General features: G+C 38.0%; 2 protein-coding genes and 1 long non-coding RNA gene across 8 annotated transcripts in view; 1 reads left to right on the top strand and 2 right to left on the bottom strand.

Moving 5' to 3' along the window:
• Positions 1 to 27807, bottom strand: part of LOC309475250 — a 394252-nt gene that overhangs the window by 39177 nt on the left and 327268 nt on the right. The gene's annotated exons all lie outside the window — the stretch shown is intronic.
• rnf123 (ring finger protein 123) overlaps positions 1 to 27807 on the top strand; it is a 151162-nt gene that overhangs the window by 74955 nt on the left and 48400 nt on the right. The window lies entirely within an intron of this gene.
• amigo3 (adhesion molecule with Ig-like domain 3) lies at positions 415 to 27807 on the bottom strand. 4 transcript variants are annotated; one of them, XM_082137885.1, is made up of 3 exons: positions 26833 to 27807; positions 25199 to 26608; positions 415 to 1194 (listed from the first exon to the last, which is right to left on the bottom strand). In XM_082137885.1, the coding sequence occupies exons 2-3, from the start codon at positions 26492 to 26494 to the stop codon at positions 1111 to 1113; spliced, it is 1380 nt and encodes a 459-aa protein (XP_081994011.1). In that variant the 5' UTR covers positions 26495 to 26608; positions 26833 to 27807; the 3' UTR covers positions 415 to 1110. The 4 variants fall into 4 exon arrangements, with proteins under 4 accessions (XP_081994011.1, XP_081994012.1, XP_081994013.1 ...); XM_082137886.1 differs by lacking the exon at positions 415 to 1194 and adding an exon at positions 10345 to 11929; XM_082137887.1 differs by lacking the exon at positions 415 to 1194 and adding an exon at positions 23178 to 24541.

Here is a 27807-nt window from a genome sequence, read left to right as displayed (position 1 = left end):
AATCAGAATAAGCATTTCATAAAACGAATAAACATTTATAAGAATATAGTAATACTATAATAAAACAATGTAATAATAATCAAAAGAAACATTTCATAATGATTAGACTAGTAATCATAATACACATTTCATAATCAGAATGTAATAATAATAATAATAATCAGAATAAACATTTAATAATAATCAGAATGTAATAATTAGAATTTTTTTAATAATTCAAATTATTTACTAATGATAAGAATACACATTTTATAATTAAAATGTAGTAATCATGATATATTTCAGAATATCTAGAATGCAATAATAATCAGAATAACAATCAGAACAAACATTTTGTAATAAGCAGTTTATAATAATTGAAATTACGTACTAATGATCAGAATAAGCTTTTTATAATGATTAGAAAATAGAAATCATCAATTACATTTCATAATAATCAGAATGTAATAACCTGAATAAACATTTTATAATATATAAATTTTTTAAATAATCAAAATATAACGATAATGTTTCTCCATCAAGTGTGTTTAACGCTTCAAACGTGGTTCATCCAATCAGAGTTTAGAGCCTTTTTGTTATATCTATTATGATTGTTGTGATGAATAATCAGTGTTACACTGACTCTATATTATCTGACGCCGCTATTCGTTTGCCTTTACAGCAGTGAATCATATCCAGTGTTGCATGGGTGTGGATGGCACCAGATCTATTTGGATAAATAGATTAAATATTCCAGTAATATATTTAACCATGACCACCGTTTTGTGTTTTGGTTGTGATTTGTCTGCTAGACACTCTCAGTTTTACATCAGTTATGATTACAGTGACCATTAAGTGCATGACTAATTGAATTTAAGCAGCTGTATGGGAAATGCATGTTAGATCTCGTGTATAATAGTGCCAGGTTTGGCACATCTCGGTCTTGACGCTCTCAATATGAGCCTTTACTATGAGGTCAGTTCTCTCAGCAACTGGGATCCCTAATTCATGTGCGATTAGTTCTTCAAATCTCCTGTCATCTCCTCCAGACCGCCTGTAATTTTCCACAGGAACCAAAGAGCTTTGTGGGACCTCTGCCAAGTTCCTCGGGTGCGGTTGGTCCAGCATCCCTCATCTTTTAGTGTAGCGTGAAGGAACCACAGTGAGCCACACCAACAAACAAACCCGGTCCAAACCTGTGCGACTGATTTTCATCTGTCGAACACAAAAGATGGTATTTTGAAAAATGTGTTTTGCCCATACAATGAAAGTCAATGGGGTCCAATTTTTGGACCCCATTGACTTTCATTGTATGGACGAAAGGACTTAAAATTGACTTCCTGAAAGTCAGTGCGGTCCAATTTTTGGAGCCCACTGAGTTTCATTGAATGGACAAAAGCACTTAAAATTGACTTTCTGTGGGGTTTAATGTTCTGCTTATCATCTTGGAGTTAAAAACCGAGGACAATTATGGTAAACGATGACATTTCTATCACGATAATAGAAAATAATTGCTCTAATGAGCTGCTCATTGTACCCTGTCCTTCAGGGTTCACTTAAAAACGCCTCACTTGAGGTCATAAAGCATCCCAGGACACTTAACTTAAAGGGTAAGGAGTGTTACCTTGGTTTCGACCTTGGTCTTTGGGATAAATTTCCCCCAAAGGTCCATTAAGACCTTTTTCTAATAACCTGTCCACCTCCAACTAGCGTAATGGTGATGGACTGCTGCAGTATTGTCCAAAGGTGGAGGTCAATGGAAGTTCTTCAACATAGGTTAAACTGTTACCCTTTTTAAAAAGTTCTCTGGCTACACTTACGATGATAAAATAAAATGATACAATGATAAAATCATGGTAAATTATGTTTTTGGTGGCAACTTTAACACTGGCGAGTCATTTTCTTCAGAAAATACCATGCAAGGGTCCATTCACGTTTTTGCATGTTTTCAAAAGTAGCATTTTTATAATAATTAATGCTTCCCAATGACAAGTTTTGACTCTATTAGTGTATATTTTGTACATATGACGTAGATACGCTGAATACTGAATGATTAACATGTTTATATACCATTGTACTTACATGATAGCCCAATCAAATCATGATATTACCATGATATATCCACAACTCCATGGTATTAACTTGGCATTTTATCCCAGAAAACCTGGTACATGTTTGTTAGCGTGAAGTTCTGCAGCATTAACCGAGCTATTATTAATATGAAATAGCAATGCATTGATGCTAAGATGCTGGCTGAAAATAAAGCACATGGCAGATAAAGAGGCATTAGCATCATTAGCATCATTTCATCTAGTTTAGCCTTTGTGTGGCGACTGTGTTTGTTTTGACACTCTCGCGTTCGTTATCGGCTCATTCATATGCAAGGCTCGATGAAGCAGAGCCAAAAGTGTGTCAGTTTGCCACATTTTAATTAGGCCATTTCTCCTTTAGCCCACTGACAAAAGCTAAGAGAGGAAAAAGCAAAGCAGCATTAACGCTGGCGTCAACTTCCATTAGCTAAAGTGTCAGACATGTTCTTCTCTGCAGCTGGTGCTACATAAAGACAAAGCCAAAAAGTGGACGACGCTAGTGGTTTAGTTCCTCGCATAGCATTTTTGAGAAGCTAATGAAACAAATGGCTATATCGATCTTCATTCACAAAGTGTGATACACTGTGCAGAAGGCAATGCACATGTCGAGGTTAGTAATGCAAAGAAATTACGGCATATTTCCTCTGAATAAAACAATAACATTCGGCCGGATCAGTTAGTGCTTCTGAATTGTCACGAGTAAAGATCAATATTGAAAACTGCGTCGAACACCGTAAGAATTAAAACGTAGTCAATAAGGTCATCCCTTAAAACTCATCTTTGATCACTAAAATTACATATTTAAATATTTCTTCTTACAGATTGATGTCTGTAATACAGTGTAATACTGTCTTTCGGTTTTCGGCTAAATTAAGTTTTCAGCTTCTGTGTTTCGGTAAAAAATTATATATTTTGGTGAATCACTAATCAGGATTCAACCGCTATTACAATACATTACAATATGATTTCCGATCATGATTGAAACGATCGATATAGACTTTCACACACCAATCCCGGTAAATTACCGTAACATTGCCAGAATGACTTTACTGGTAAATTCTGTGATGTTAGTCATCGGAAGTGATCTTTAAAGGTGAACTAAGTAACTTTTTTACCTTAACCAGTCCCTCCAGAAAAACGCGGAGTTCTTTTGTGATTGTTGCGGGCAAAAATCCTTGATTATACGGCACGTTTTCTTAAAAAATGCGATGGAATATGCAGGATATTTATGCAAAAATTGCGGGAACTTGCAACTTGCAGCTTTTCAATGATGTCGCGTAATTACGTCACTTCATAACGTTCCCATGGCAACAGGGGAAGGCTGCGCTTGTGTGAAGTAAACGCAACATTTTTCAACTTTCTGCTAAGATATATGTGACTTTTTGCAACGAAAATGCGGGGATTATGAAATCATGCAAGCCCGCATATTTTGCGCGCGGAAATCTGCAATTTATGCGGCGAAAGTGTGGCGTATTTTAAAAAATGCGTCCCCCGCATAAATATGCGGACTTTGGCTGATTATGCATTGAATCATGCGATCGCATAATCGCGTTTTTCTGGAGGGACTGCTTAACCGAACAGCTTCGGAGTCATTGGAATAGTTATATGACTTTTTTTCGGGTTGAATGGTGGTCATCTCGCGCCTGTGAGCCGAAAAACCACCCTTGCAACTTTGAGCCGGCGGGCCGCAGCGTCAGGAAGTATCGCGTGATATCAGGTCTCGCGATGTAACGAATTGCTTTACGGCAAAAAAATCTGCAAAGATTCTGTCATTATTGCGCTCCCTCATGCTGTTCGAACCCGAATGAAGAAGACGTTTTAAAGAATGTCCCATCTGCTTTGATGTCGTTGATCTACTGGCCTCTGGTATCTGAGAGTCGCCAACGAGTTTTTCAACAGTGTTGTCAAATATCTATTCCGAAGCTGTAGGGGGAGCTCTATAGAGAAACCTGCGAGCAAAAAGCAGGAATACAGAGAAGAAATTCCCGAAACTGCATAGCCCTGCTTTAAACGCATCGTGAGGAGAAGCGCTTTAGTTTCGGTATCACTCCAATTTGAAGACATGCCGTTGCTCTTTCAACGGCTTCTGATTGGCCCAAATCACTTCTTACGTCAACGCGTTCTGACCTCGTACGTGCAAAAAAGTTTACGCGGTAAACTTCATTCCGCGTTCACACAGCGTCTATATCGGTAATTTACTGGTAATGTTACAACGTTCCTTACTGGAAGATTGCTGGAACCAATTTACTGGTATATCTGAAACGGTCCTGCTCACACATGATCTGTTACTGGTAATATCCCAGTCTTGACTGTATGTGTGAAAGGGGCTATTGATACAGCTACAGTATTAACACAATATTGTGAGGAAGTAGAATCGTGATATACCGATATTTGATTTTAACACACTTTGCCATGCTTTAGCCATTTTTAAGTTAGCCTAACCACTAGCCTTTATATTTCCTTGTTAAAAGGAACCAATGTAATATGATTAATGATTTAATTTTAGCCTAAAGTATACTTAGTTTTTTTTTTTTTTACTAGCGAATGTGTGCAGTCGAACTTGTCAAACGCCTATACTTCATTTGATAGTGTGCGTGAACGCAGGCGTTTGACACATGCGCTCAATAAAGTTTCATCTTTGTCCAGAATCTGCGCCATTTTTCTCCAGAAATTATGACGGATAAAAATGTCTTTGTATTCTTCTGAGCTAAAGTTGCACCTATCTCATAACCCCCTCACTCAAGCTCTTGTCAATGTGGGCGTCTCTTGTTGTTGCAGTCTCCGATATTTTGTTATTGTTGGTCCATCTTTTTAGTTTCGTTCAACAACACGCTAGGCGAGTTTTACCACCTTGTGGAACAACTGATTAGTGCAAAACAATTCAGTGCGCATGTGCGGCCGGCATGTACAAAGTACTGTTATTCTGTACTATTCTGGTGATGAAATTTGTGAAGTACACCTTGGGTTTAAAACAGAGAAGTGTGGCCTAGCGATTAGCAAACATGCTACTATACGTTCGCTTGGGCAGACAGCGTTCTTCTAATCATTTACCATCCTCTTCTTCTTTACTATTAAAAAAAGTGGCAAAAAGGCCAACAATAATATTAAAACCCACTTGGTAAAAGCAGTTGTAAACTTTTTTTACTAGCCGTTTGGCTAACTTATGCTAAATAAATAGGAAATGCAGGCTTAAAACAACATTAGTAAATTATTATTTTATCTTTCGGTGAACATGCATTAAAGCTCAATTGTAAAGATTCTCTTGGAGAACTGCAGAGTTTGACTTGCGTAAAACAACAGTGAGGTTCAGCGCCAGTGCGAGACATTCGTTCTGATAACGCGTGCACATACGCCTCCCCAATCTCGTGTGGAAGAAGAAAAAAAATCAATTTAGATAATTTCCCTCCATTATTGTTGGCTAAAAGGCATCAGATACAGCTTGCAGTGCTATACTAATTAGATTGTGACACAGTGTAATTGGCTTTAGCAGCTTTCGGGGAAGAAATGGACTACGAGGAGGAGGGGAACATTTCACCCTCGTTGTCTTTTCAACACCCTGAGCAGGACGTGCTGATAACCTCCTGGCCACCGCTTCAGGCGCTGTGGATTATTCTCCCTGTCTAATGAATCTCACCAACAATATGTACTGGGGTATTAATGTTCTTTTTACACTTGAATGGTGAAACCATTATTTATTTTTTTTGGCATGGTAACATGGTAATACTATCTTTTTTAGACTTGTACAGAGGGAATACGCTGATTTCACGCAGCCGCCATTTTGAAATCGAAAGTGAGGCTCCGGTGGGAAGAACCCCGGAAGTAAAGATAAACAACAATGCCTTGGATTACCAACCTGAAGCTGCTGCCACGATTTACACTATTGGATGTTAATATCCAATATAGGATATGTCTATAGTTCATTCCTGCTTCTTTTTTTACATTCTAAATTATATATATATAAAAAAATATATATTTATAAATGATTTTCACTGTATATAGTCTAAAGTATGAAAGAAATGTATGTACATTTTTAGAATTGACACAACATCATTAAACACAACAATACACCATCGCATTCACGACTCTCCTGTGATTAAAGTGGTGGTGGCGCAATGGATAAGACACATGCCTTTGGTGTGAGAGACCCGCGTTCGAATCCACTGTGAGACACCAATGTGTCCCTGAGCAAGACACTTAACCCCTAGTTGCTCCAGAGGCGTGCGACCTCTGACATAGCAATTGTAAGTCGCTTTGGATAAAAGCGTCAGCTAAATGAATAAATGTAAATGTAAATTAAAGGCGACACTTCCGGTTTTCTTACCACCGGAGCCTCGCTTTCAATTTCAAAATAACGGCTGCGTGAAATCAGCGTATACCATGCTTTTGGATATGGTAATGGTATCATTTCATGTTTTTGGGATGTACCATGATAATTCTTTGTTTTTTGGATACGGTACCATGATAAATTCATGTTTTTTGAACATATACAGTGATTATACCATGTTATTTTTCAATATGTAATACAATTATTATTATTTTTTGACATATATGGCACTATTATTGCGTGTGCTTTTTTTTTTTTTGGGGACATTTCATCCAAATACCATGTTAATGAGTATGATAATCGTTCAATGCTGTAGTATTTCCATCTGATCTCTAACAGAGTACCATGGTACAACTACAGTACTTTTGAACAGCCACCTTCGGATTAAAGCAGCACTCAGTAGCTTTGGGATTTCTTCGCTGTATTCTCGCTTTTTGCTCGCAGGTTTCTCTCTAGAGCTCCCCCCACAGCTTCGGAATAGATATTTGACAACACTGTTGTAAAAACTCGTTGGTGATTCTCAGACACCAGAGGCTATAGATCAACGACATCAAAGCAGATGGGACGTTCTTTGAAACGTCTTCTACATTCGGGTTCGGACAGCGTGAGGGAGCGCAATAATGACAGCATTTTAGCAGATTTCTTTTGGCCGTAAAGCAATTGTTTACATCGCGAGACCTGATATCATGCAGACTTCCTGACGCAGCGGCCGGCGGCCCGCCGGCTCAAAGTTGCAAGTGCGTATTTTCCGCTCACGGGCACCAGGGGGGTGCGAAACGACCACCATTCAACCCGAAATAAGTAATATAACCATTCCAATGACTCCGAAGCTGTTCAGTTAAGGTAAAAAAAGTTACTTAGTTCACCTTTAATTTGTGCTGTTTACTTATGAATTACATATGGGGTTTTTTTGTAAAAAATCTTAATTGTTACTGATAACTTGAGTTAATATACAGTTGTAATGCAAAATATTTGCATGTTAACTACTAATACATTCTCACCTCAACTACAAAAATTAAAAATGTATTGCATATGGTGCCAACAGCCTCCTGAGCTACTCACTTTATTTCAGAACTGGAGTGATAACACAAAGTTAGTCCTAATATTCCTGCTTTCAGAAGACCGAATTAATTCCTCAAAAGCATACATAATTCAAAGCCGCTTTCGATTTTAAAACAATCCCATCAGTTTGACAGCACAGGGCTCAGAAGTCGGCTGATTCATCTGAAAAGCTTTTAATGTTGATGTTTTCAATCTAATCATTGAGCACTGATTACATTTCAAACGGACTCACATATCGCGCTTAATTTCAGACAAGATGTTAAAATCGTGTTCAGTTTTGCATCGCTAATCGGCCTGTCATGCATAAAGCCATTTAATGTTTTTTTGTTAATAAATCCTGAATATTTACACATTTTATTAATGAATGAACACTATGTATGGGGTATATGTTGTAATTTTATATGACACTTTTGGTGTATTGCATTCTGAAGCCTCGGTCAACAAGTCATAAAAGTATCTTTGATGGTTCAGTTGGGGGTTTTGGTCACAGTGCTTTGTTCATATCATGATTCTTGACCACCACAGTTGTTAAAGTCCCCCTGTGGTGAAAATCAAGCTTTTAATGTTGTTTATATGTCTATGTGGTGTTTTTAATATGCTTTAAGACAAACCATGTGCAAATTCATAAGTCGACAGCATTGCGGAGTATTTTCTCTTTAAAACTGCAGTGAACCAAAGACAGTCTCAAAAACACGGTTTGAAATCACTGGTGTTTCTGACGTCACAAACTACCTTGTAACCAATCAGATCAACGAGTGATCGTCAACCAGTGGATCTCTGAGCTGAGTGAGTGAGTGGTTGCATATTCATGGAACGCGTATACTAAATGAGGCACGGGTGTCGAGTTACATTCACGCTATTTTAAGGCATGACAAAAAAAAAATTTAATCAAGGAAAAAAGTTTAAATATGTCATTTTGGTGATCAAAGATGAGTTGAAACTGTTGACTGCAGGGGGATTTTAATTCTTATCGTGTTCGACACAGTTTTCAAGATTGATCTTTACTCTAGTGACAATTCATCACCATTGATTCTTCCCGCTGTCGCAAACACTTGACTTCTGTGCCGGATGATTGTGTGACTGGAGACATCTGCAGCCACATCGACCCTTCCAGCTCACGCCCTGCTTGTGTTCTGCCTTTATGGATATTAGAACTTTTATTTTGACAAAATGGCTAAAGTACTATAGCATTTAGTAATTAGTTCTATAGAGTGATTTCTGAAGGATCATGTGACACTGAAGACTGGAGTGATGAATTGTCACTACAGTAAAAATCAATCTTGAAAACTGCGTCGAACACGGTAAGAATTAAAACCCCCCTGTAGTCAATAGTTTCATCCTTTAAAACTCATCTTTCATGACCAAAATGACATATTTAAACTAGGCCATCTCTCCCATCATACTCAATGAAGCTGTCTATATCGTATGTGGTGGCATTGCTACACTAGTAGTGTAAACAACACCATTGATTAAAATGGGACTGATCTAAGTTTGTCACATTGCAAAGCATCACTTGCTTTAATTGTAACATTTCTGTATGACTTAAAGTACAAATAATGTGAAAGGCATCAAAACTATCCAGCATGAACAGCGAACCTGAATCAGTGCACACACCTGATATGATGGTGAAGTTACTGCACTGCTGATGTCAAGCCTTTGATGTCTGACTCAATACTTGCAACTTTGAGATGGTTAGAGGCTCAACACCAGTAGCCTACCGGTTGCCATAGCAACCTATGTTTTCTTTTTACTTTGAAAACATTGTTTTTTTTTCTTCTTTTTAGAATATATTTCATGTTTAATTTTTTTTATTGAAACTTATTTTTCTAAAACACTTCAGATACACAAACTCTTGTTCAAAAGTTTATATTTAATATAATAGAATATTTAAGACTTGTAATGTTTAAACGTCTTTTATGCTCACCACGGCTGCATTTATTTCAACAAAAATACATTAAAAACAGCTAAATAATATTAAAATATCAAAGAGCTGTTTTATATTTTAATATATTTTTTATTTAATATATTTTCAGCATCATCACTCCAGTCTTCAGTGTCACATGATCCTTCAGAAATCACTCTATAGAACTAATTACTAAATGCTATAGTACTTTAGCCATTTTGTCAAAATAAAAGTTCTAATATCCATAAAGGCAGAACACAAGCAGGGCGTGAGCTGGAAGGGTCAATGTGGCTGCAGATGTCTCCAGTCACACAATCATCCGGCACAGAAGTCAAGTGTTTGCGACAGCGGGAAGAATCAATGGTGATGAATTGTCACTAGAGTAAAGATCAATCTTGAAAACTGCGTCGAACACGATAAGAATTCAAATCCCCCTGCAGTCAACAGTTTCATCCCTTAAAACTCATCTTCATCATCACTCGCTTCCAGTTTTTTTTTGCAGCCGAAGATAAAAAATTATAGCCTGACTACGTCAGACTTCGTACTTCCGCTCAATTTCAGTTCGCTTCTGTACTCAGTCTGAGATAGCGACCTATCTCTCAGTTTTCCTCCGGCCTGAAAACAGCCGGCCAATCAACGACCAGAGGGCGGGCTGAGAGCCGTGATGTAGACGCTGATTGTACCGTGGATGCGTAGATTTACTTCACATAATCTGCAAAAGTCGTTCACAGCCATGTTCACTCCGGTATATCGCTCGATGGTTTTGTTTTCGCATCATACATGTGTTTACAGTGGAAGTTAGATGCGGCTAGAAGTATAATACACGTCCTAACCAAATGTTATGTGATTGGCTTACGGGTAACCAATGATTTTAAACACTCGACCCACTCACTCACTCACTCACTCACTCACTCACTCACTCACTCACTCACTCACTCACTCACTCACTCACTCACTCGACCCACTCACTCACTCACACACTCACACTCACACTCTCACTCACTCACTCACTCACTCACTCACTCACTCACTCACACACACACTCACACTCACACTCACTCACTCTCACTCACTCACTCACTCACTCACTCACTCACTCACTCACTCACTCACTCACTCACTCACTCACTCACTCACTCACTCACTCACCCACTCACTCACTCACTCACTCACTCACTCACTCACTCACTCACTCACTCACTCTCACTCACTCACTCGACCCACTCACTCACTCACTCACTCACTCACTCACTCACTCACTCACTCACTCACTCACTCACTCACTCACTCACTCTCACTCACTCACTCACTCACTCACTCGACCCACTCACTCACTCACTCACTCACTCACTCACTCACTCACTCACTCACTCACTCACTCACTCACACTCTCACTCTCACTCTCACTCACTCACTCACTCACACTCACACACTCACTCACACTCACTCACTCACTCACTCACTCACTCACTCACTCACTCACTCACTCACTCTCTCTCACTCACTCACTCGCTCGCTCGCTCGCTCACTCACACTCACTCACTCACTCACTCACTCTCACTCACTCACTCACTCACTCACTCACTCACTCACTCACTCACTCACTCACTCACTCACTCACTCACTCACTCAAAACCGTGCAAGCTTTAGTTTTTTGATCTTGATCATGTCACACTTGGTCAGGAATAGGGCTGCACGAAATAGTGAAATGAACAATATAATATATGACTTAATGCGATTGTCATTGCGAAGGCTGCGATTTAATTCAATAAATATATGCTTTCTGTGTTTAAGAGTTAAACACAGCACTGTATTCATTTACACGTACACAGCTCATGATCCTGTGTTTCAGTGTAAAAAAAACTGAATGCAATACTAAATATATTGAAGAAAACCAAATGTCGCAATGTCTTTTTTTTCTATTAGAATGAGTAAAGGACAACACTTTTTATTGCCGTTTAATTTGTTTTCAGGTATCAAAATCTGGTCTTTCGTATCTTTACAAAACTTGTTTAATGACTTGTTTCTCTGCAAACAAATACTTTGCGGGTTTCATTTTCTTTATTGAATACATTTTTTTCCACCTCACCTCATTTCAAGTCTCAAGTCAGTGCCATGCTGTCCTGTCATTCCCACAATGCATCATTACTGAACACATTCACAGTCAGAATACCATTTTAGCATTTCAAGCAGAAGGAGGGAATCATATATTGTCATTTAGTTTCATTCATTATTGCTTTACACTGGAAATAAAGAAAGATAGATGTGGCATTTACAAACATGATTTTTCAACCAGAAGTTGTAAACATCATTGTCTTTCATTGGATTACCAGCATTGTTTTCCTTGCTGATACACAGTGCGTGGGCAGAGTTTTCAGGAAAAGTCTTGTGGATTTGTAAGAAGAGAAGCTATTGAAGACTTCTTGCAGTGTAAGAAACGCAGTGAAAAGGAGGCTACGGCCTGAGATGTGTCTGTCATCTTATCCGCGGTGATTATTGTGGAGTTGCACGAGTGGTCCATATGTCAAGGCCAAGGGGCTGCTGCGTTACCGCTGGTTTCGATTGACACGTCTTAAGAGAGAGAGAAAAAAAGAAAGAATGAGAAAGAATAAGAACCGAGAGTGTACCACAGGCAAAAGCAATCAATTCAGGATTTTCTCTATATTACGCTTCTGACATTTGATACTTCCTTCTGAAAACCTGAAGAAGGATTTTTCATTGTGGATTTGCTAGATTATTAAAACAACAGTTCACCTAAAATGAAAACCTCATGATGAAGAAAGTCGAACGTACATTTGACTTCCTTTGTTCCGTCGAACATAAAAGAGAGGTTTTGAAGAATGTGCACTCTCCTGTTTTACAATTAATGTGAATATGACAAAAAAGAACCATAAAATTATGATTTTGGTGATGATGGTGATATAAGTACTTTAAATACTAGCGCACTTGTGCACCATATTCCAATTTGTCTAAAGCCAAACAAATATTTTACAATAATGCACTTCCGGTCAAAAGTTTGGAATAATTACAATGGTTTTTGAAAGAAGTCTATTATGCTCTTAGGCTGTACAACATTTATTTGATCAAAAATAAAGTAAAAACAGTAATATTGTTACAATTTAAAATAAATGTTTTGTATTTTAATATATTTTAAAATGTAATTGATTTGGTTTTCAAATAAATGCAGCCTTGGTGAGCATAAGACACTTCTTTTGACTGTAGTGTAAATGGAAAAGTTCTCAGAGCTATACTGTAATAAAAAAAAAAATATATATATCTAAAAAAGTGGTAAAAATGTAAAACCTTTTAAACACATTAAATGTTATTGAACTGTAAAATACTGTAAACTTTGTAGTTTTTGGAAAAATGTGTCAATTAATTTACATTGTAAATCCTCATGGTACTTTTGCTTTAATATATAATGAACTTTACAGTAAATTGTTGTTAAAATGTATTTTTGTAATTAAAAATGGAAGCCATATAACTTCTAATGGTAAAGAGTTGAAAAGGTTAAAAGTATTTGTTTGTTTTTTTCATAAATTTAACAGGATTTTTTTTTTTTTTTTTTTGTGTAAGGAGAAGTTAAAGATTTTCGGTGAATAATAGCTTAAATTTCAGTCTTCAAAAAAAGAAAAGAAATTGTTTTGTTTGTTTTTGTCCAAAATTCACTCACATTAATACATTGTATGGAAATGAGCGGCTTGAACTTTCTACAAAATGTCTCCTTTTGTGTTCCACGGATGAAAGAAAACCCTGATGTTTATCATTTTTGCATATTCCTTTAACCTTCATCCCATTTCTCATTTATTACATTGGCATCTGTCTTACCACGGACATTTCAACACAAAGCATCACATTCCCGTTGCTCCGTCATGCATTTGCATGTGTGTGTTTGCACCCATCTGACCATCTCTGGCAGGAACAACTTTCTCACTCGTCTAGAAGTGACGAGATGACCATCTTTTAAAAGTGTGATGGCCAGTGAGCTTTAAAGGTTTCAAAATGATATTTTCGCAGCAATGCCATAGAAAAAAAATTTTTGGTTCCCAAAGAACCTTTCAGTGATCAGGTCATAATTTTGTTAGGAATATTAAGAATTTCCACTATAAAGAACCTTTGTGTAATGAAAAGGTTCCATGCATATTTAAGATTCCTTTATCGAGGCTGTTGACCATAGATGCCGATAAAGTGTCCAACCTATAGCCAGTAGCCTCGATAGACCATATGATACAACATATCACCAAACAGTCATGAAATAGAGGCGACGGATTGATGTGAACTAACAAATCACTCCTGAAAGTGATTAGCAGCATTAGTTATGGATGTTTAATGGAAAATATTGAGGTAGAAGAGCATGAAGGGCTTCTCCAGAGCTCTGCCAGAGAGAAAATATGTGATTCTCTTGAATCTAAACCCTTTATTTGGCATGACAATGTTCGCTAACTGTTCGCTTCTAAACCTTGACACACTCAACTCGCAGTTTACGTGCGCGTCAAAGCTGCGAGAACCGTGTGTCACCTCCACACAAGCTCTGCGGTGACTCACGGACGTACAGAACATTAGCTTTTCTTTCTTCCCTGTAGTGCTTAAAAATACGAGATTTGGACCCCGCGGGGTGTTATTAGACAGTTATGATGATAAGTAGTAGACTGAGGTGGCAGCGTTCGGAAATGATTCCCTGCTCTGTGAGACTCCATAGGTGGTCAACGTTCCCGATCGGTAAATACTGGTTTACTGCAGCCATTACGAAAGCAGTCAAATGGAGATATTGAACTGCAGAATTGCTCCCTATAGTCAGAACGTTTGCAGAGTGAAAAATATGTGTTTTAGGGTTCACAGTTTGGTTCTCTCTTCATACTTTTGGCTCAGACCAATAAAGAAAATGATATGCTGTCAAACTAAAAATTAGATATAATTTTTGATATTTTTTTACCAGGACACTGTAGTTAATTTATGTAAGTGAGGATAGCAAAATGAAGTAAACTGTGACATATTATACCCACAATTTCTTCATACAGTGACTACACTCAAAAAAAAATAAGCTGTTGAACGAACTTGATTAAATTAAGGAAAACTTTTCCACGAAAATGAATTACATTTTTCCAACAAAAATCTAATTTGTTTGAAATGATTTATTGTAATGAAATAAATGCATTTAGTCATTCCTGCTAGAGAAAGTTTTGTCAGGTTGACTACATTTAATTTTTGCCCTGCCAACATTATAACTTTAGCTAATTTTGACTCTAGAGTTATTTCCAATGATAGAAGCTACTAGTGTTCAATTAAATTAAAACCACTTTTTACAGAGTGATATTGAATATTACTTATGCAGGTCTGCGAAAGAGGTTTAATGCATGTATATACTGAGTGCCCACAGCCCTAAACTAAACACAGTCGCCACTCTTCTGCATAATGGTAACCACAAAATTAAAACAACATTACAGAAAGTCCTCTAAGTTTCTAACATAACTGAATATTAAACACTAACATTAACTAACAACATCTTTCCATTTACAGAAAAACACATAAAATAACACTTTAATCCCTAAATTTACCCTCCTAATGCAGTCCCTTGCAAAGCATGCTGGGAACTACAGATCCACTGCCCAGTTAGTTGTCAACAAAAATGATTCATGTAGTTTTCACACTAATTAATTAAGTAAACTTCAGTTTTAAATATATTAGGTTGATTGAACACAATTAAATTAAGTTGTGACAAAATATTAAACAATCTCGTTGCTTTAGCTTATTTTAATTCATTAAATTTAACAAGAGGCAAAAATTTATTTTTGGAATGTACCAGTAAAATTGATATCAAATTGGGACCAAAAACTATTCAGACACTTTGACCTGACCATGTTTTGCTTAAGTGTTTTTTTTTTTCTTTAATTGCTAATACGACCTTTTTACACCACAGACTGAACAAAATTAAGCATTGCTTGGTCATTTGTTGAGCTAAATTGGTATTATCTTATTAAATTTAACAGCTGACAGATATTCAACATAATTCATTTGTGAGACCGTCTAACAGAAGGACGGACAAAACATGTGAAATATCAACAGATTTGATAACTCGGAGTTCTTGTCATATTTTATTACCATTTTCTAAACTATAGCGAATAAACTGTGAGAAATGGTGAAGGTGTCTGAATAAATTTGGGTTTGACTGTATTTAGTCTGGCATTTAGGCTTAATTTTGTATTTAGTCTGGCATTTAGGCTTAATTTTTTAACACAGAACCTAAAGATATAAAACAAAAAATGGCTTTTTATGATGTATATCTTGCAAAGGAACTTGCATTGGAAGTGGACGAGAGCCCCTAAAATGTCTTGGTCCGCATGTTCAGTGCGTAACCAGGTTCAGATCACAGTTACTCAAATAAAGCGCGCTTACAGAGCTATCGCACCAGAGTTCGTTTTAATTGGACCAAACCTGCCAGGTGCGAACACCCTAAATGTAACATGTTCTCGTAAAGCTGTTTTGTGTCTTTAAACAATAAATGAATATATAAATTATTCAGAATTCATTATTTTGAGTCACCTTGCAGAAGGAAGGGTTGATTGGTGGTAGTTTTCTTTTTTTTTAGATTATGTCATAAAAACAATCCCCAAAAACAGTCGTTAATTTAGTTTTCCCCCCCAAAAAATAAATAAATATATATGTAGGATTTACTTTGAAACCATTTTTTACTATGAAATTGCTTGAAAATTTCCCAAATAATTGCCGAATTAGAATTAAGTGTTTTATTGCTGCCGTTCCTTGAAGACTTGTATTTAAATAGACTGTGAAATGAGCAACACCAGTTTGTTTAGTATAGTGTAGTCGCATCCTTTTATAACTCTATCATCTATCATCTGAAATGTTCAAAAACTGTAAAGATCGGATTGCAGGGATCAGGAACTTGTTAAATATAAACTTCTGCTACTCTTTAATTTAAGATGATATTATGTGAAATGATATGCAGAGCTGTAGGTGCTACACATGTAGGAATGGTGCAAAGTTTGATGAACCTTTCCAAATTTGAATCTTATTGTTAGTTCTTCTGATGTTTAGGAATGAAGGTATTTATCCCTCTTCTTCCTTATGTTTCCTCGACTGGGTGGGACAGATTTCTGAACAACAAATTGCTGCCAATGTAATAATAGATGTAGTTTGATTTCTTACGTCTTGATCTCTTATAAATTACAGTACATTTGAAAATATATTAAAATAGCAAATTGTATTACCTCAGTATTCCTGTTTGAGTGTATTTGTGATCAAACAAATGCAGCCTTGGTGAGAATAAGAGACTCATTTACTTTCTATACAATGTTCCAGGTTTCTGACATTATTCATTTTACTGATTTTTTTTAAAATTTTTTTTTTTAAGGGGTGGTTGATTTCACTTTTCTAACTTTAGTTAGTGTGTAATGTTGCTGTTTGAGCATAAATAACATCTGCAAAGTTACGGTGCTCAAAGTTCAAAGCAAAGGGAGATATTTGCTTTTAAAGAAATTGCTTTTTAAGGACTACAACAAACGGCTGGTAGAGACTACACCACATTCCTCCCGGGTTAGTGACATCACCAACCCTAAAATTTACATAAACCCCGCCCCCTGAACACGATTTATAGATTATCAAGACAGAATATGCTAATCAGTGACTAGAAGATAACCACACATCAGCTTCATAAATTCATCAACTAACCATTCAGAAACGTCCTGTTGCTTCTACATGTTGTCACTTCTTCTTGAGTCTCTCCATCATTGTCTGACTCTGGTTTGAACATTAAAGGCTAAAAGTTTTTGAAATTTTCAGTGCATGTCTTTGTGAGGTAAAAGGACACAAGCTGTTGAAGCTCCGCCCCCTGTGCCGGGAGCAGCAGCTCATTTGCATTTAAAGGAACAGACACAAAACGGTGTGTTTTTGCTCACCCTCAAAAACGGACAACTTTAACATGCTATATACAAATATCTGTGGAGTATTTTGAGCTAAAACTTCACATACACACTCTGCGGACAAAGACTTATTTTACATCTTGTGAAAAGGGCGTTATACCACCCCTTTAAGTCTTATTTTTGCATCTTAGGTTTAAAATATGCTAGTTTTGGATTGGGTTTTCATAGTTCTTTGAACTCGAAAGCCACATTGAAAAATGTCTCAAAAAAGCTTATTTTTCTTTCAAAAACTCTCTAATCATTGCACCTGTCTCTTTATGCAAAACCTTATTATTCCACCCGGAATCCTCTGCTTTTCACGTGTTGATCCGAGCCACCTGTATTCTGCAGACTTTTTCTCACTCTTTCCCTGTGAAACTGAGCTGTGTTGTGTGAGGTGTTTCTCTGTTGAACGGTTGTGTACCGGCTCCTCAGCCTGCAGTGCATCAGCAAGGTTTTGTCCAAACATCTGTTGTGCTGTTTGGCTACAGCGCTGCACCATCATTGGTTAGGTGTTTATAATGTTAGTCTCGCAGGAGATTTATTTTTCAATGCGACAGCTGTACTAATATGGTGAAAGTCTTTGAACGTGATGTCATATTTAATTGTTTGTCTGTTGTACAGCGCTAATGGCAGCGAGTCATTGGTAAGGCTGCCCCGGACGGCTTCATCAAACAGCAGCGGAGCGGCTAACTGTGGGCTCAGAGCGCTCATTAACAATGCCTGCTAATTAACTTAAGCGGACTCCAGGCTCAGAGTTCATGTCTAAACATCCTGTTTGCTTTAGAGAGTGAAAAGGGATACGCTCACACACACAGCTAACAGGGGAAGTCCTTAATGATTGTGCTATCGATACCCAGACCAAAATCAGTTTAAACGCTTATGAAGAAAATGAATGGGGAAAATACTGGGGACGAATACAGGGCTGCAAAACTTTTTTTTTTGCACATTTTTTTGCAATTAAATATATGTGTGTGTGTGTGTGTGTTTCACTAGTAATGTTCATTTGAGATGGCTGACCTGCAAGGATTGGTGTTACTTTGACCTGGTCCCTGATGCCCAAGACTTTCCACTTTCTCTTACGTGGATCGATTTCCACTTTAAATTAATCTAGGCCCTGTAATTCAGTCTTATTTATGTCTGGAAGAATTTTGGTACGGAATATTTATTGAAATATTATCTTTTTTTTTTCCTCTTTTTTTCAGTGTTTTTTAACTACATTTTAGCCTCGTCTTGTTTCATCAGCGATATTGCATGTTGATATAGTCACAGTTATCGTTTAATGACCTTATTGTCATCTAGTCTTAGAGGGCTGTTTACACTACACCGTTTTTACCAAAAAACTGAAAACTTTTTTATGCATTTTGGTCGTTCGTTTACACGACAACGGCGTTTTGGGAGCCTGCGAACACACAGTTTTGAAAACGAGTTTCAAAGTGCAAGATTTTGAAAACGGTCTCCGTGTAAACAACAAAAACGCGAGTCTCTGAAGACGATGACGTCACACACATGCGTATTACGTGTTCAGTCTATAGTGTTTCAGCGCCATCTAATGGCCTGGAGCAGAATACAGCGTTTTTAGTCGTTTTCGTGGATCCGTGTGAATGGGGATCGTTTTGACGATGAACAAAAAACGTCTCCGCTTTAAGCATATCGTTGTCGTGGAAACGTACCCTTAGTCATGGGAAAAAAGCTTGGCGGCGAAGATTTTCCAACATAGAGTTCGTTAATGAAATTAACACTAGTTGATTGTTTAATTACTATATATATATATATATATATATATATATATATATTAGGGCTGTCAGTTAAACGCGTTATTAACGGCGTTAACGCAAACCCATTTTAACGGCGTACATTTTTTTATCGCGCGATTAACGCCTAACAAACTTTGTAGTTTTTTTTCACATGCTTTTGCAACAACTAGTAACGTTAGTAAAACTACAACACCACCGGATCTAGCTAGACCGAAAACAAAACAACAGGCACGCCGCACACACTTGTTTGGGCTTGCGAGCCGGCCGGACGAGAAGCCGCGTCTAGGACAACTTGTATCGCACATCGGACGCGCACTTTCTCAGTTTATGGCCAGCAATAAAAACGCTGAATGGCGCCGCCGGTGTGGTGTACACTCATAGAGAATAATGTGTTCGAATTTTAAATACGACGCGCTGCGCTTCGCTTCTCGTCCAGTGTGCGCCTTTAACATTACGTTTTGAGTGGATGAATGATGAGCGCGAAACGCCGAAATGGATGCCAATAAGATTCTGAATGGAAAGTTTAATTTAAAAAAAGTGGCCAAATGGTTCAATTGACAAGACCAAAGTGATCTGTGTGTTTTGTCGTTGTGAACTGAGCTATCATCGCAGGCTTCGCAGCACGTCCAGTCTGAAATACCACTTGTTGGCCAAGCAACACACAGCTGATGCGAATTCTCCGCCCCTCGTCAATATCAGGACCTCGTCAGTATTTCTTTCACCCTTTTATTGATGGACAGTGTTACATTGTGTGAGAGATTATTTGCTCCAAGTGAGAATGTTAGTGTCAAATTGAACACTACAGTATATGCCAATGTTGTTTTCAATAAAAAAAACATTTGCACAAAGCAAGCCGATCCACTTTTCCATGTTGATAAGAGCATTAAAATGAGAAAAAAATAATGGGACAAAAAGAAATCAAGAGACATTTAGAATAGATAAAAATGTGCGATTAATCGCGAGTTAACTATGACATTAATGCGATTAATCGCGATTAAATATTTTAATCGTTTGACAGCACTAATATATATATATATATATATAAAGGTGTGTAATGTGCTAATGAAAAATAAATAAATAATTAAACCACACCACAACAAAACTGCTTGTTTTCTTGAGGTTGAATTAACCAGTTCTCCTTTCACCCGCACAATCCCCAGAATCAATGAAGGATTGATCTCAGATGTAGATTACAGCTAAATCTGCCCTGGCAGTCTGTCGGCTCGGTGTTAGTCTGGCTGGCCTGGAAGGTTCATCAGAACAACTGTAAATATTCTTGATTGATGAGCGCTCTAAATTTGTTTGCTTGTAATCGAAGGGCTGTTGTCGAGATATGATGAAACGCCTATGAAATGGATGGGCCAGAACGGCAGGAAAGGAAAGGAGGGTGATTTATCTGTCAAGTCTTCTCAGGGACTCCAACACCTTAATTTCATCTGCAGTTCAAACCTAAATCAAAGATACTCCTTTTCTGAATTTGCAGTATAAAAAAAAAACACAAAAAACTAAAACGAGTAAAATACCATAAACCTATTTTGCATGTCAGAATGTATTTTTGTAATTTTCTTGATTAGTATTCTTTGATTATGATGACGGTTTGCCATCCGTCCTGATCCCTAAGGTTCCACCTGTAGTTAAATAAACTATTTATTTCTCTTAAATGCAAGGTTTTGTTTATTTATAACGCTTCCAGTTCCGCTTAAACCGTGCAGGAATAGAGTCAAGCAAATCAATTACACATTCCTCATTTACATGTTCACAGGCTGTTGGGCAAAACTGTTGGATTTGTCCTGCTGAGCTTTAATGGTGGGAATCTTGCAGGAAAAATGAAAGCTGAGCTGAAGTTGACTGCGTTATAGGAGACTAAAGCAGTTTGTTTGTTTTCATTCTGGCACTGATTGCATTAAATTGTCTGAAATAAGCGAATTAAAAAGAAAAGATCCGTCTTCTGTTAAGGCGAGACACTACAGGTGAATAGGGTAACATTTTTAACTAGCAGATATCACCATGAAACTTTCCCAGCTGATTACCTACATTAAGATGAGGGAAAAAAATTATTACAAGTTTTCTGTAATTGAATGTTTAAATATGCAAATTAGGCAATATATAATTAAATATGCACTAATTTGCATATATTTATGCAAAACGAAATCTGAGTATTGGATAAAGCCAGGTTAAAATTTATTTTTTTCATTGTGTTCACATATTAGATGGGGGGAAAAAATTACAGAGGGATTTATGGATATCTACTTTTGTTATCCTGTAAATCAGAATATACTGCCAGTAGCCTTAAAAAAAATATTTTCGCTATGTTTTTTGGAATTAAATGTTATATAAATCAGGCTAGGAATAATATATTTACAAATCCCTCTGGAAATGTCTTCATAATATAACTAGATACAAGACTGGAAAGTTTGGTGTATATAGGTGCCACTGAAGTGGAGATTTCGAACTTGGAGAATGAGAGAAAAGTCATTTTGAGAAAACGGGCTTTAAAGATTTATATCAGCCAATGAGATTGTGCATTCAGCCCTTTTACTTTCACGATTGGTTGCTGATAAAAAGGAAATGACCATATTTGAATCCGACAGCATTGTACAGGAGAGAGAGGGCTTTCCAGCGGTGCCTGTGATGACAGGGAGCAGACAGCGATCGCGGAGCAGCGTGTTGCCTTAATGACTGAGGGATCTCTTTTTGTGTATTAAAGATATTTTTCACCTGACTTAATTAAAATAATTCAACTTATTTAAATAATCACATGCATTTGTTTTGACATTCCCTATTGTTTCAGATTAAAAAATCTTATGTTCGTTTACGTCTCAGAATGTAGATTTGTTGTTGTTGCCAATGTGGACCAGTAGTGTTGCAAAGGTAAAGAGAAAATGTCTTGGATCCCTTTAATGCTCGTGGCTCAAACAAAAGCCCATATTGGTCTTCCCACACAGGCATCTGAAGCTAAGCATGCTCAAGGAAGAACATTTTAGAGCTTAGCAGATGTTATGACTTTAGGATTTCCCTTTACTTATAGTTCATTCACCTGCAATATGATGTCCTGTCCTGTGGACAATACTGTGAATATGTGTGTTGTAAACTTCCTTGTTAATGCTCTTTTTAGCTTACTTTTTATGCCACATGCTCATTTGTCTCATCACTGTTAACATGATGTAAGATTAGTCGTCAACACAAGATTTTAGTCGTACTACTACGTCTCGTAATCCTATTTCCCTAAATGATGGACTATTCACAGTACATGAAACTGATATCCTGAAAAAGTCCTCCTACAGAAAAAGCTTGGGTTTTAATTAGCCCCCGGCTCGTACGAGGTTTCTCCAGTGCTGTTTTTGTGCTGTCAGAGTTTTGACAAATTGTTCTTTGACAGTATTGATCCTTTGTGATAAATAATACACTAATTAGGGTGGACCACACACACAGCTCAGAGGCAGCGATTGCATCCCACTGCATAAAGTCCCCTAACAGGAGTTTTTGTACAGCATGAAAAGACACGTACCCAGCAGAACATGCACTCCGGGTGGTGACAATGATAGAATGTACTATAATTGATATTGTAAGACTTTAGATATTGTAAGACTTTGGTTTAGGGAGAGTGGGGGTAGGATGTGCCAGTGGGTATACGTCAGATTCAACTGCATGTGAATACGAAATGCGTATAAGTCCATTTTATTCCTAATATATGTGCGTGTGTGTGTGTGTGTAAAACAATGTAAAATTGTCTGCCTAAAATTAGCCATGAATCACTGATTTAAGTATTTTTTCCAAAATGTTTTAGATGCTTTGAGCGAGGTAAGATATGCCTCAACTAATAATGAAAGTAAGCTTTTTATCCAAATCCAGAAAATGTCCAAAAAAATTTCCAGAAAAAATCCCCCAAAAAAACATAAAAATGATAAAATGTTGTTTACAAAAGTAGTTGCAGCCTAGTTAATGAAAATGAGTAATGTGCAACAAAATATACAAATTCTTTAGATTATGGGAATATTGTGTATTTTTTAAATGTTTTTTTTTCTGATTTACATTCATATTTTTATTTGAAATGTAAATTATTCATTATCTAGTTACTCAATTTACCCCTAGATATGAGTTTTTTGTGCCCCTATTTTAAAGATATTTAATAGATGCAGTTGTAAAAGAATTCCGGCCCCCCTCAAAATCTGTATGTCTTACTTTCTTCTGTGGAACTTTCAAGAAAGATGTTTTGAATGATGTTCTTGACTTCCAATGTAAACATTCCACCAAAAAACATTGACAAATTTCACAAAATATCTTCTTTTATTTTTTGCACAGAAGAAAGTCAGTTTTTAAATGTACAGGTTTGAAATTAAATGGGGCTGAGTAAAAAATGGCAGGAATTTCATTTTTTAGATAAACTATCCCTTAATAGTGGCACAAATTACCCCACTCAGAGAATTGGTGGAAACTGTGCATGCCTTGGATGTCAAAATGCTTGTCCATGCAAATTAGGTTAGAATTGTGGCACAAAACAGTGTGGTAATGATGATGATTGTGATGATGGCGGTTTTAGTGACAGCATTACAACTTTTATTCATAAAGCAGATGGAACACACTCATTAGTATGCAGTTATTCTGGGGAAGATTGGCTTCGGCTCAAGGGTAATATACTATTGTAAAATACTCCCTTCTATTGCCTGTTTTAATTTTTGGGTCATGGCATGTCTCCAAATCAACACACAAACTTGATTAATCAGAATTGCTCGCTTCACTGGGTCTGAGGTTCCAGCGAGCAAGATATTATTAGTGGTTTGTGCTGTAACTTCAGTGGTCAGTAGAATATCTGTGTGCCATTTTCAACCAAATAAGGATATATTTGTAAGCTGTTGTAAAATGCAGCCATGATATTCATGAACATTTAGATTTGATCCCAGATATATCACACAAGTTCACTCATGCTCTGGCTGGCAGCAGCTTTTGTTGATTTTTTGTACTTATGTACAGTTGCAAACAAAGTGTTATATTTACTCTTGAATAGAAAAGCAAGAATGTTAGGACACACATTCTAGTTTGGATGCTCACCTTTGCCAAAGAGACTTTTATAAGAAGGCAGACATTTACCTCTGGGGTCGAAGCAAAAGGATTTATTAAGAAGCTGATAAAGAAGGGATTTGTGGAAGGGGAAGAAGGGGTGGAAGGGGAAGTAGTGGGTGGGGGGTGGCAAGGGGAAACATGAAATGCTTAGGGAGGGGGAAAGTACTTCAGTATTTTCACAGATTCCATTTCATTCAATTTCATCCATTTCAAGTTATAGTCTTAATAAGGAATAGATGCGACCTCTGTGTGATATCCACATTCACTCTGATAGCTTAGGAGCACCAACTTGCATGACTGAATGTCAATTTTTGTAAAACAACTTCTCAACAACCCCTACTTTTTATGACCAAAACATTTTCGAAGTGGGCATGACTGCTTGAAAATGATTTTCTGCTGCTAACTACTCACTAAGTTGTCGATGTGAAACACAGGGGTACAAAGGACACCTAAAAAACAAAACAAGAATCAACATTATAGTCATATCTGTAAAAAACTAGAAATTCAGTAGGGTCTTGTCATTCTCCTTCATATCATTCATGCTATTTCTAGAGTAGAGTAGGGTTTATGCAGTATTCATTGGGTTATATGCTCTAGACAAGGCATTCATAGCTATGAATCTATCAAGGCTCAAGCAGTGTTAAAGGGGAAGCTTTTACCCTTCTCAGTTTTTGTAGTTTCAAACCATTTCCTTCCTCTTGTATCGTCTCATGGCTCAGTAAAACCTTAACGCCGAATCTTGGGAGCACATGGCTCCATCTTTTTGCATTTTGTTTTTATATCTCTCTGATTGTATGTGCTTTCCTGGTCTGTTCTGCTCCCTGCTAAGGGCTTGCAAAGCCCTCTCCCTTATCTGTCCTGAGTAGCTGTGCAGTTACAGACTGCCACGTTGATGGACCCACATGCTCATTTGAGCAGGTCGTTGGGTTGAGAGAAAGCAGCCGCTATGGCACAATAGTGGTGTCTGAGAAGACAGAAGTGACAGAGTCAGCATCGCTCCGTGTTACTGCCAGCTTGGGATACTCGAGGGCCAGTGCTGCCCGCGGCCTCCCATTCTGTGCCTCCTTTATGGGTTCCAGAAAGACCACATGCTTGTTGTTACTGACCTTGCGGCCGGGCCCCTCCGTGGTGGCAGGTGGCGTGGGCGTCAGGATAGATGAATGGGCGCTGCATTCGTTTGCAGGGCTTGGTGTCACTGGGAGGGGCTGCTTGCGACACCAGCAGCGACAGGGTGTCAAGTAGAGGTACATTAGGACTAGAACCAGGCTGACAACACAACCCAGCAGGGTTGTAAAGCCAGTATTAAAGGACTCCACCTCCTGGTGGTGTATCAACACAGTTAGATTAACTTCACAAGTCTCGTTGAGTGACTCTTGATGGTATTGAGCCATGCACAAGTATACCCCAGAGTCCTCCACTTGTGCCGCCAAGATTTCCAAAGTACCGTCTGCATACATTCGCAGAGTATTGTTATTACCTGGGGGAGCAATGTATTCCTTACTTGGGGAAACCCACCAGTAGGTAGGATGCTTTCCCTTTAATTGAACTGTTTCACAATTCAACTTCACTGAATTTCCAGCGTCTGCTGTCATACTTTTCTTCATTTGAAGTTTTACCTTGCAATTCTCAAAGAATCGAACATATTGAAGAAACTTCACTGGAGCACGGTGGTCGCCAAGAAGCAAGCAGGTATGCTCCTCCCGAAAATCTCTCACTGACGTAAAGCCTCTATGCTCCCACTGTTTAAACATGCTGTATATCGAGCACCCACAATTTAGAGTATTGTTGTGCAGGAACAACCCTCTCTGTAGTGATTCCTCTAGAGCCTCGATATCCTCGACTGGAAGGTTGGGCATACGGTTCGAGCTTAGATCCAGCGTCAAATTAGCATGTTCTTGAATGGAAAAGAAGGGGAAATCTGTCAGTCTGTTATGACTCAGGTAGGCTTTGCGTAGGTTGCTCAAACCACTCAGGGCTTTGCTCTCCACCCTAACTATGCGGTTGTTATAGAGGAGTAGCTCCTCGATTCCTACTAACTCTAGAAAGTAATGCTGCTCAATAATGTTCAGTTGATTGGAGGAAAGGTCCAGATGGCGTATGTTACTTGTATTCCGGAAGGTTCCAGGAGTGAGTCTGCTCAGCTGATTGTGGGCTAACCGTATGGTGTCAAGATTAGGAAGGCCAGCAAAGCTACCCTCCTTAAGACATTCTATGCGGTTGTGATTGAAGTCCAATGTTGCCACCATTACAGGCAACTCTACCGGGAATTGGACAAGGCCAAGGTTGGTGCAGCTTAGGATATCAGATGTAACCAGGCAGCCAGAAGAGAGATTGGCTCTGACTAGCTGCAGCAGAAAAGAGCTCAGCATTAGGGGTGCGGCCACACCCTGAGCACACAGCATTGTGCCGTAAGGATGCTTTGGTTAGGAATCAGAGCAGCCAGAGTTTCACCAGGGTAGAGGTCCACACACTTTCAAAAGCTGTCGTCTTGATTAGCTGTTCCTATCCTTACAAATCTGACAGAGCAGATTGCAAGAGAGAGAACAAAAAAAGAAATCTGTTATTTAATACAGCGGACTTGCTTAATAATTATTTCTTCACTTGGCACTGTTCCGTCAGCCTAAGGCATGAGAATGCATCTATTCGAGGACTATTATTATTTATCAATTTGATCCAGAAACATCACATTAAACTGTGCAATTCTAATCTTAGAAGTTAAAGACCATAAGATTATCTTTACCTTAAGATTGCCAACAGTTGCTCCAAATAATCCACCTCATAACTCCTTGTTTGGCTAGCACTTGGTCATTCTTGTCCATTTTCAGCTAGAGAGGTTCGAAGGCATGGTCATTTAAGTCATTGAAGGAAAAGCAATTGTTTTTGCCCCATCCTCAAGGCTGAGCCCAACCTTCTGTGAACCATCCTTTTAGCAGTTGGTGTTGTTTTGCAGTCCTGACATCTGAGATGGAACAGTAGAGGTCTTAAATCAAGAGTTAGCTCGCTGCCGCAGGCTGGGGGATGTTTTTGAGAAAGTCAGCATCCTGTCCAGTTCAGTTAGTATAGGTGCCCTCAGTTGAACAGCAGGCAGACAGCGTGTCACACGAGCGCTGATCCACAGTAACCCTTACGATACAAGCAATCTGTTGTTTGTTTTAACCAGAAGATAAGGATACAGCACAGTTGTTTATAAATGTTCCTTCAGTACCTGGAGAAAGTAGTCCTTACATTTATAGACATTTTTTCCCCCCGTTCATTTTGTTCAAATGACAAACAATATTTGCTGAGTTAGGACTAATAACTCTCTGTGACTCTTAAGCTTCCAGTGTTCACGTGGCATCTATAAAAACTGTTGAAAAGATGAAAACATAAACATCAGGATCTTACAGCTTTTTGGTATCTCTTCCAGATCTTGGTCTCTTATCAAAATTTTCTTCCTCAGCAATCCATCCTTTCTTTCCGTTCCTCCGATTTGCGCTCCGAATCGTATGGGTCTTTCTTCTTTTTCCTCTCTCTCTCTCTCTCTCTCTCGCAGACCTTAAGTGCGTACTACACTCCTCTGCCTCTCTCTTTCCTCTCTGCACTCTATAAACAGACAGGCATGGTGTTTCAGAGGAGAAGCACTCTAGAGGGGGTGGGTTTCTTCTGATTACTGATTGGTTGAAGTGAGAGATTATGAAAGGGAAGTGTTTGCCAGAGCCTTCCCTGGTGGAGCTGA

This window comes from Leuciscus leuciscus (genome assembly GCF_965113295.1).
Source record: "Leuciscus leuciscus genome assembly, chromosome: 15".
Classification (NCBI taxonomy): Eukaryota; Metazoa; Chordata; class Actinopteri; order Cypriniformes; family Leuciscidae; genus Leuciscus; species Leuciscus leuciscus.
Note: the sequence above shows the minus strand (reverse complement) of the source record. Positions and strands in the feature narration are given on the sequence as shown.

What these genes read in the sequence shown, in the direction of transcription:
- amigo3 (XM_082137884.1), bottom strand. Translation starts at nt 26,494, where the DNA reads ATGCTGTGTGCTCAGGGTGTGGCCGCACCCCTAATGCTGAGCTCTTTT.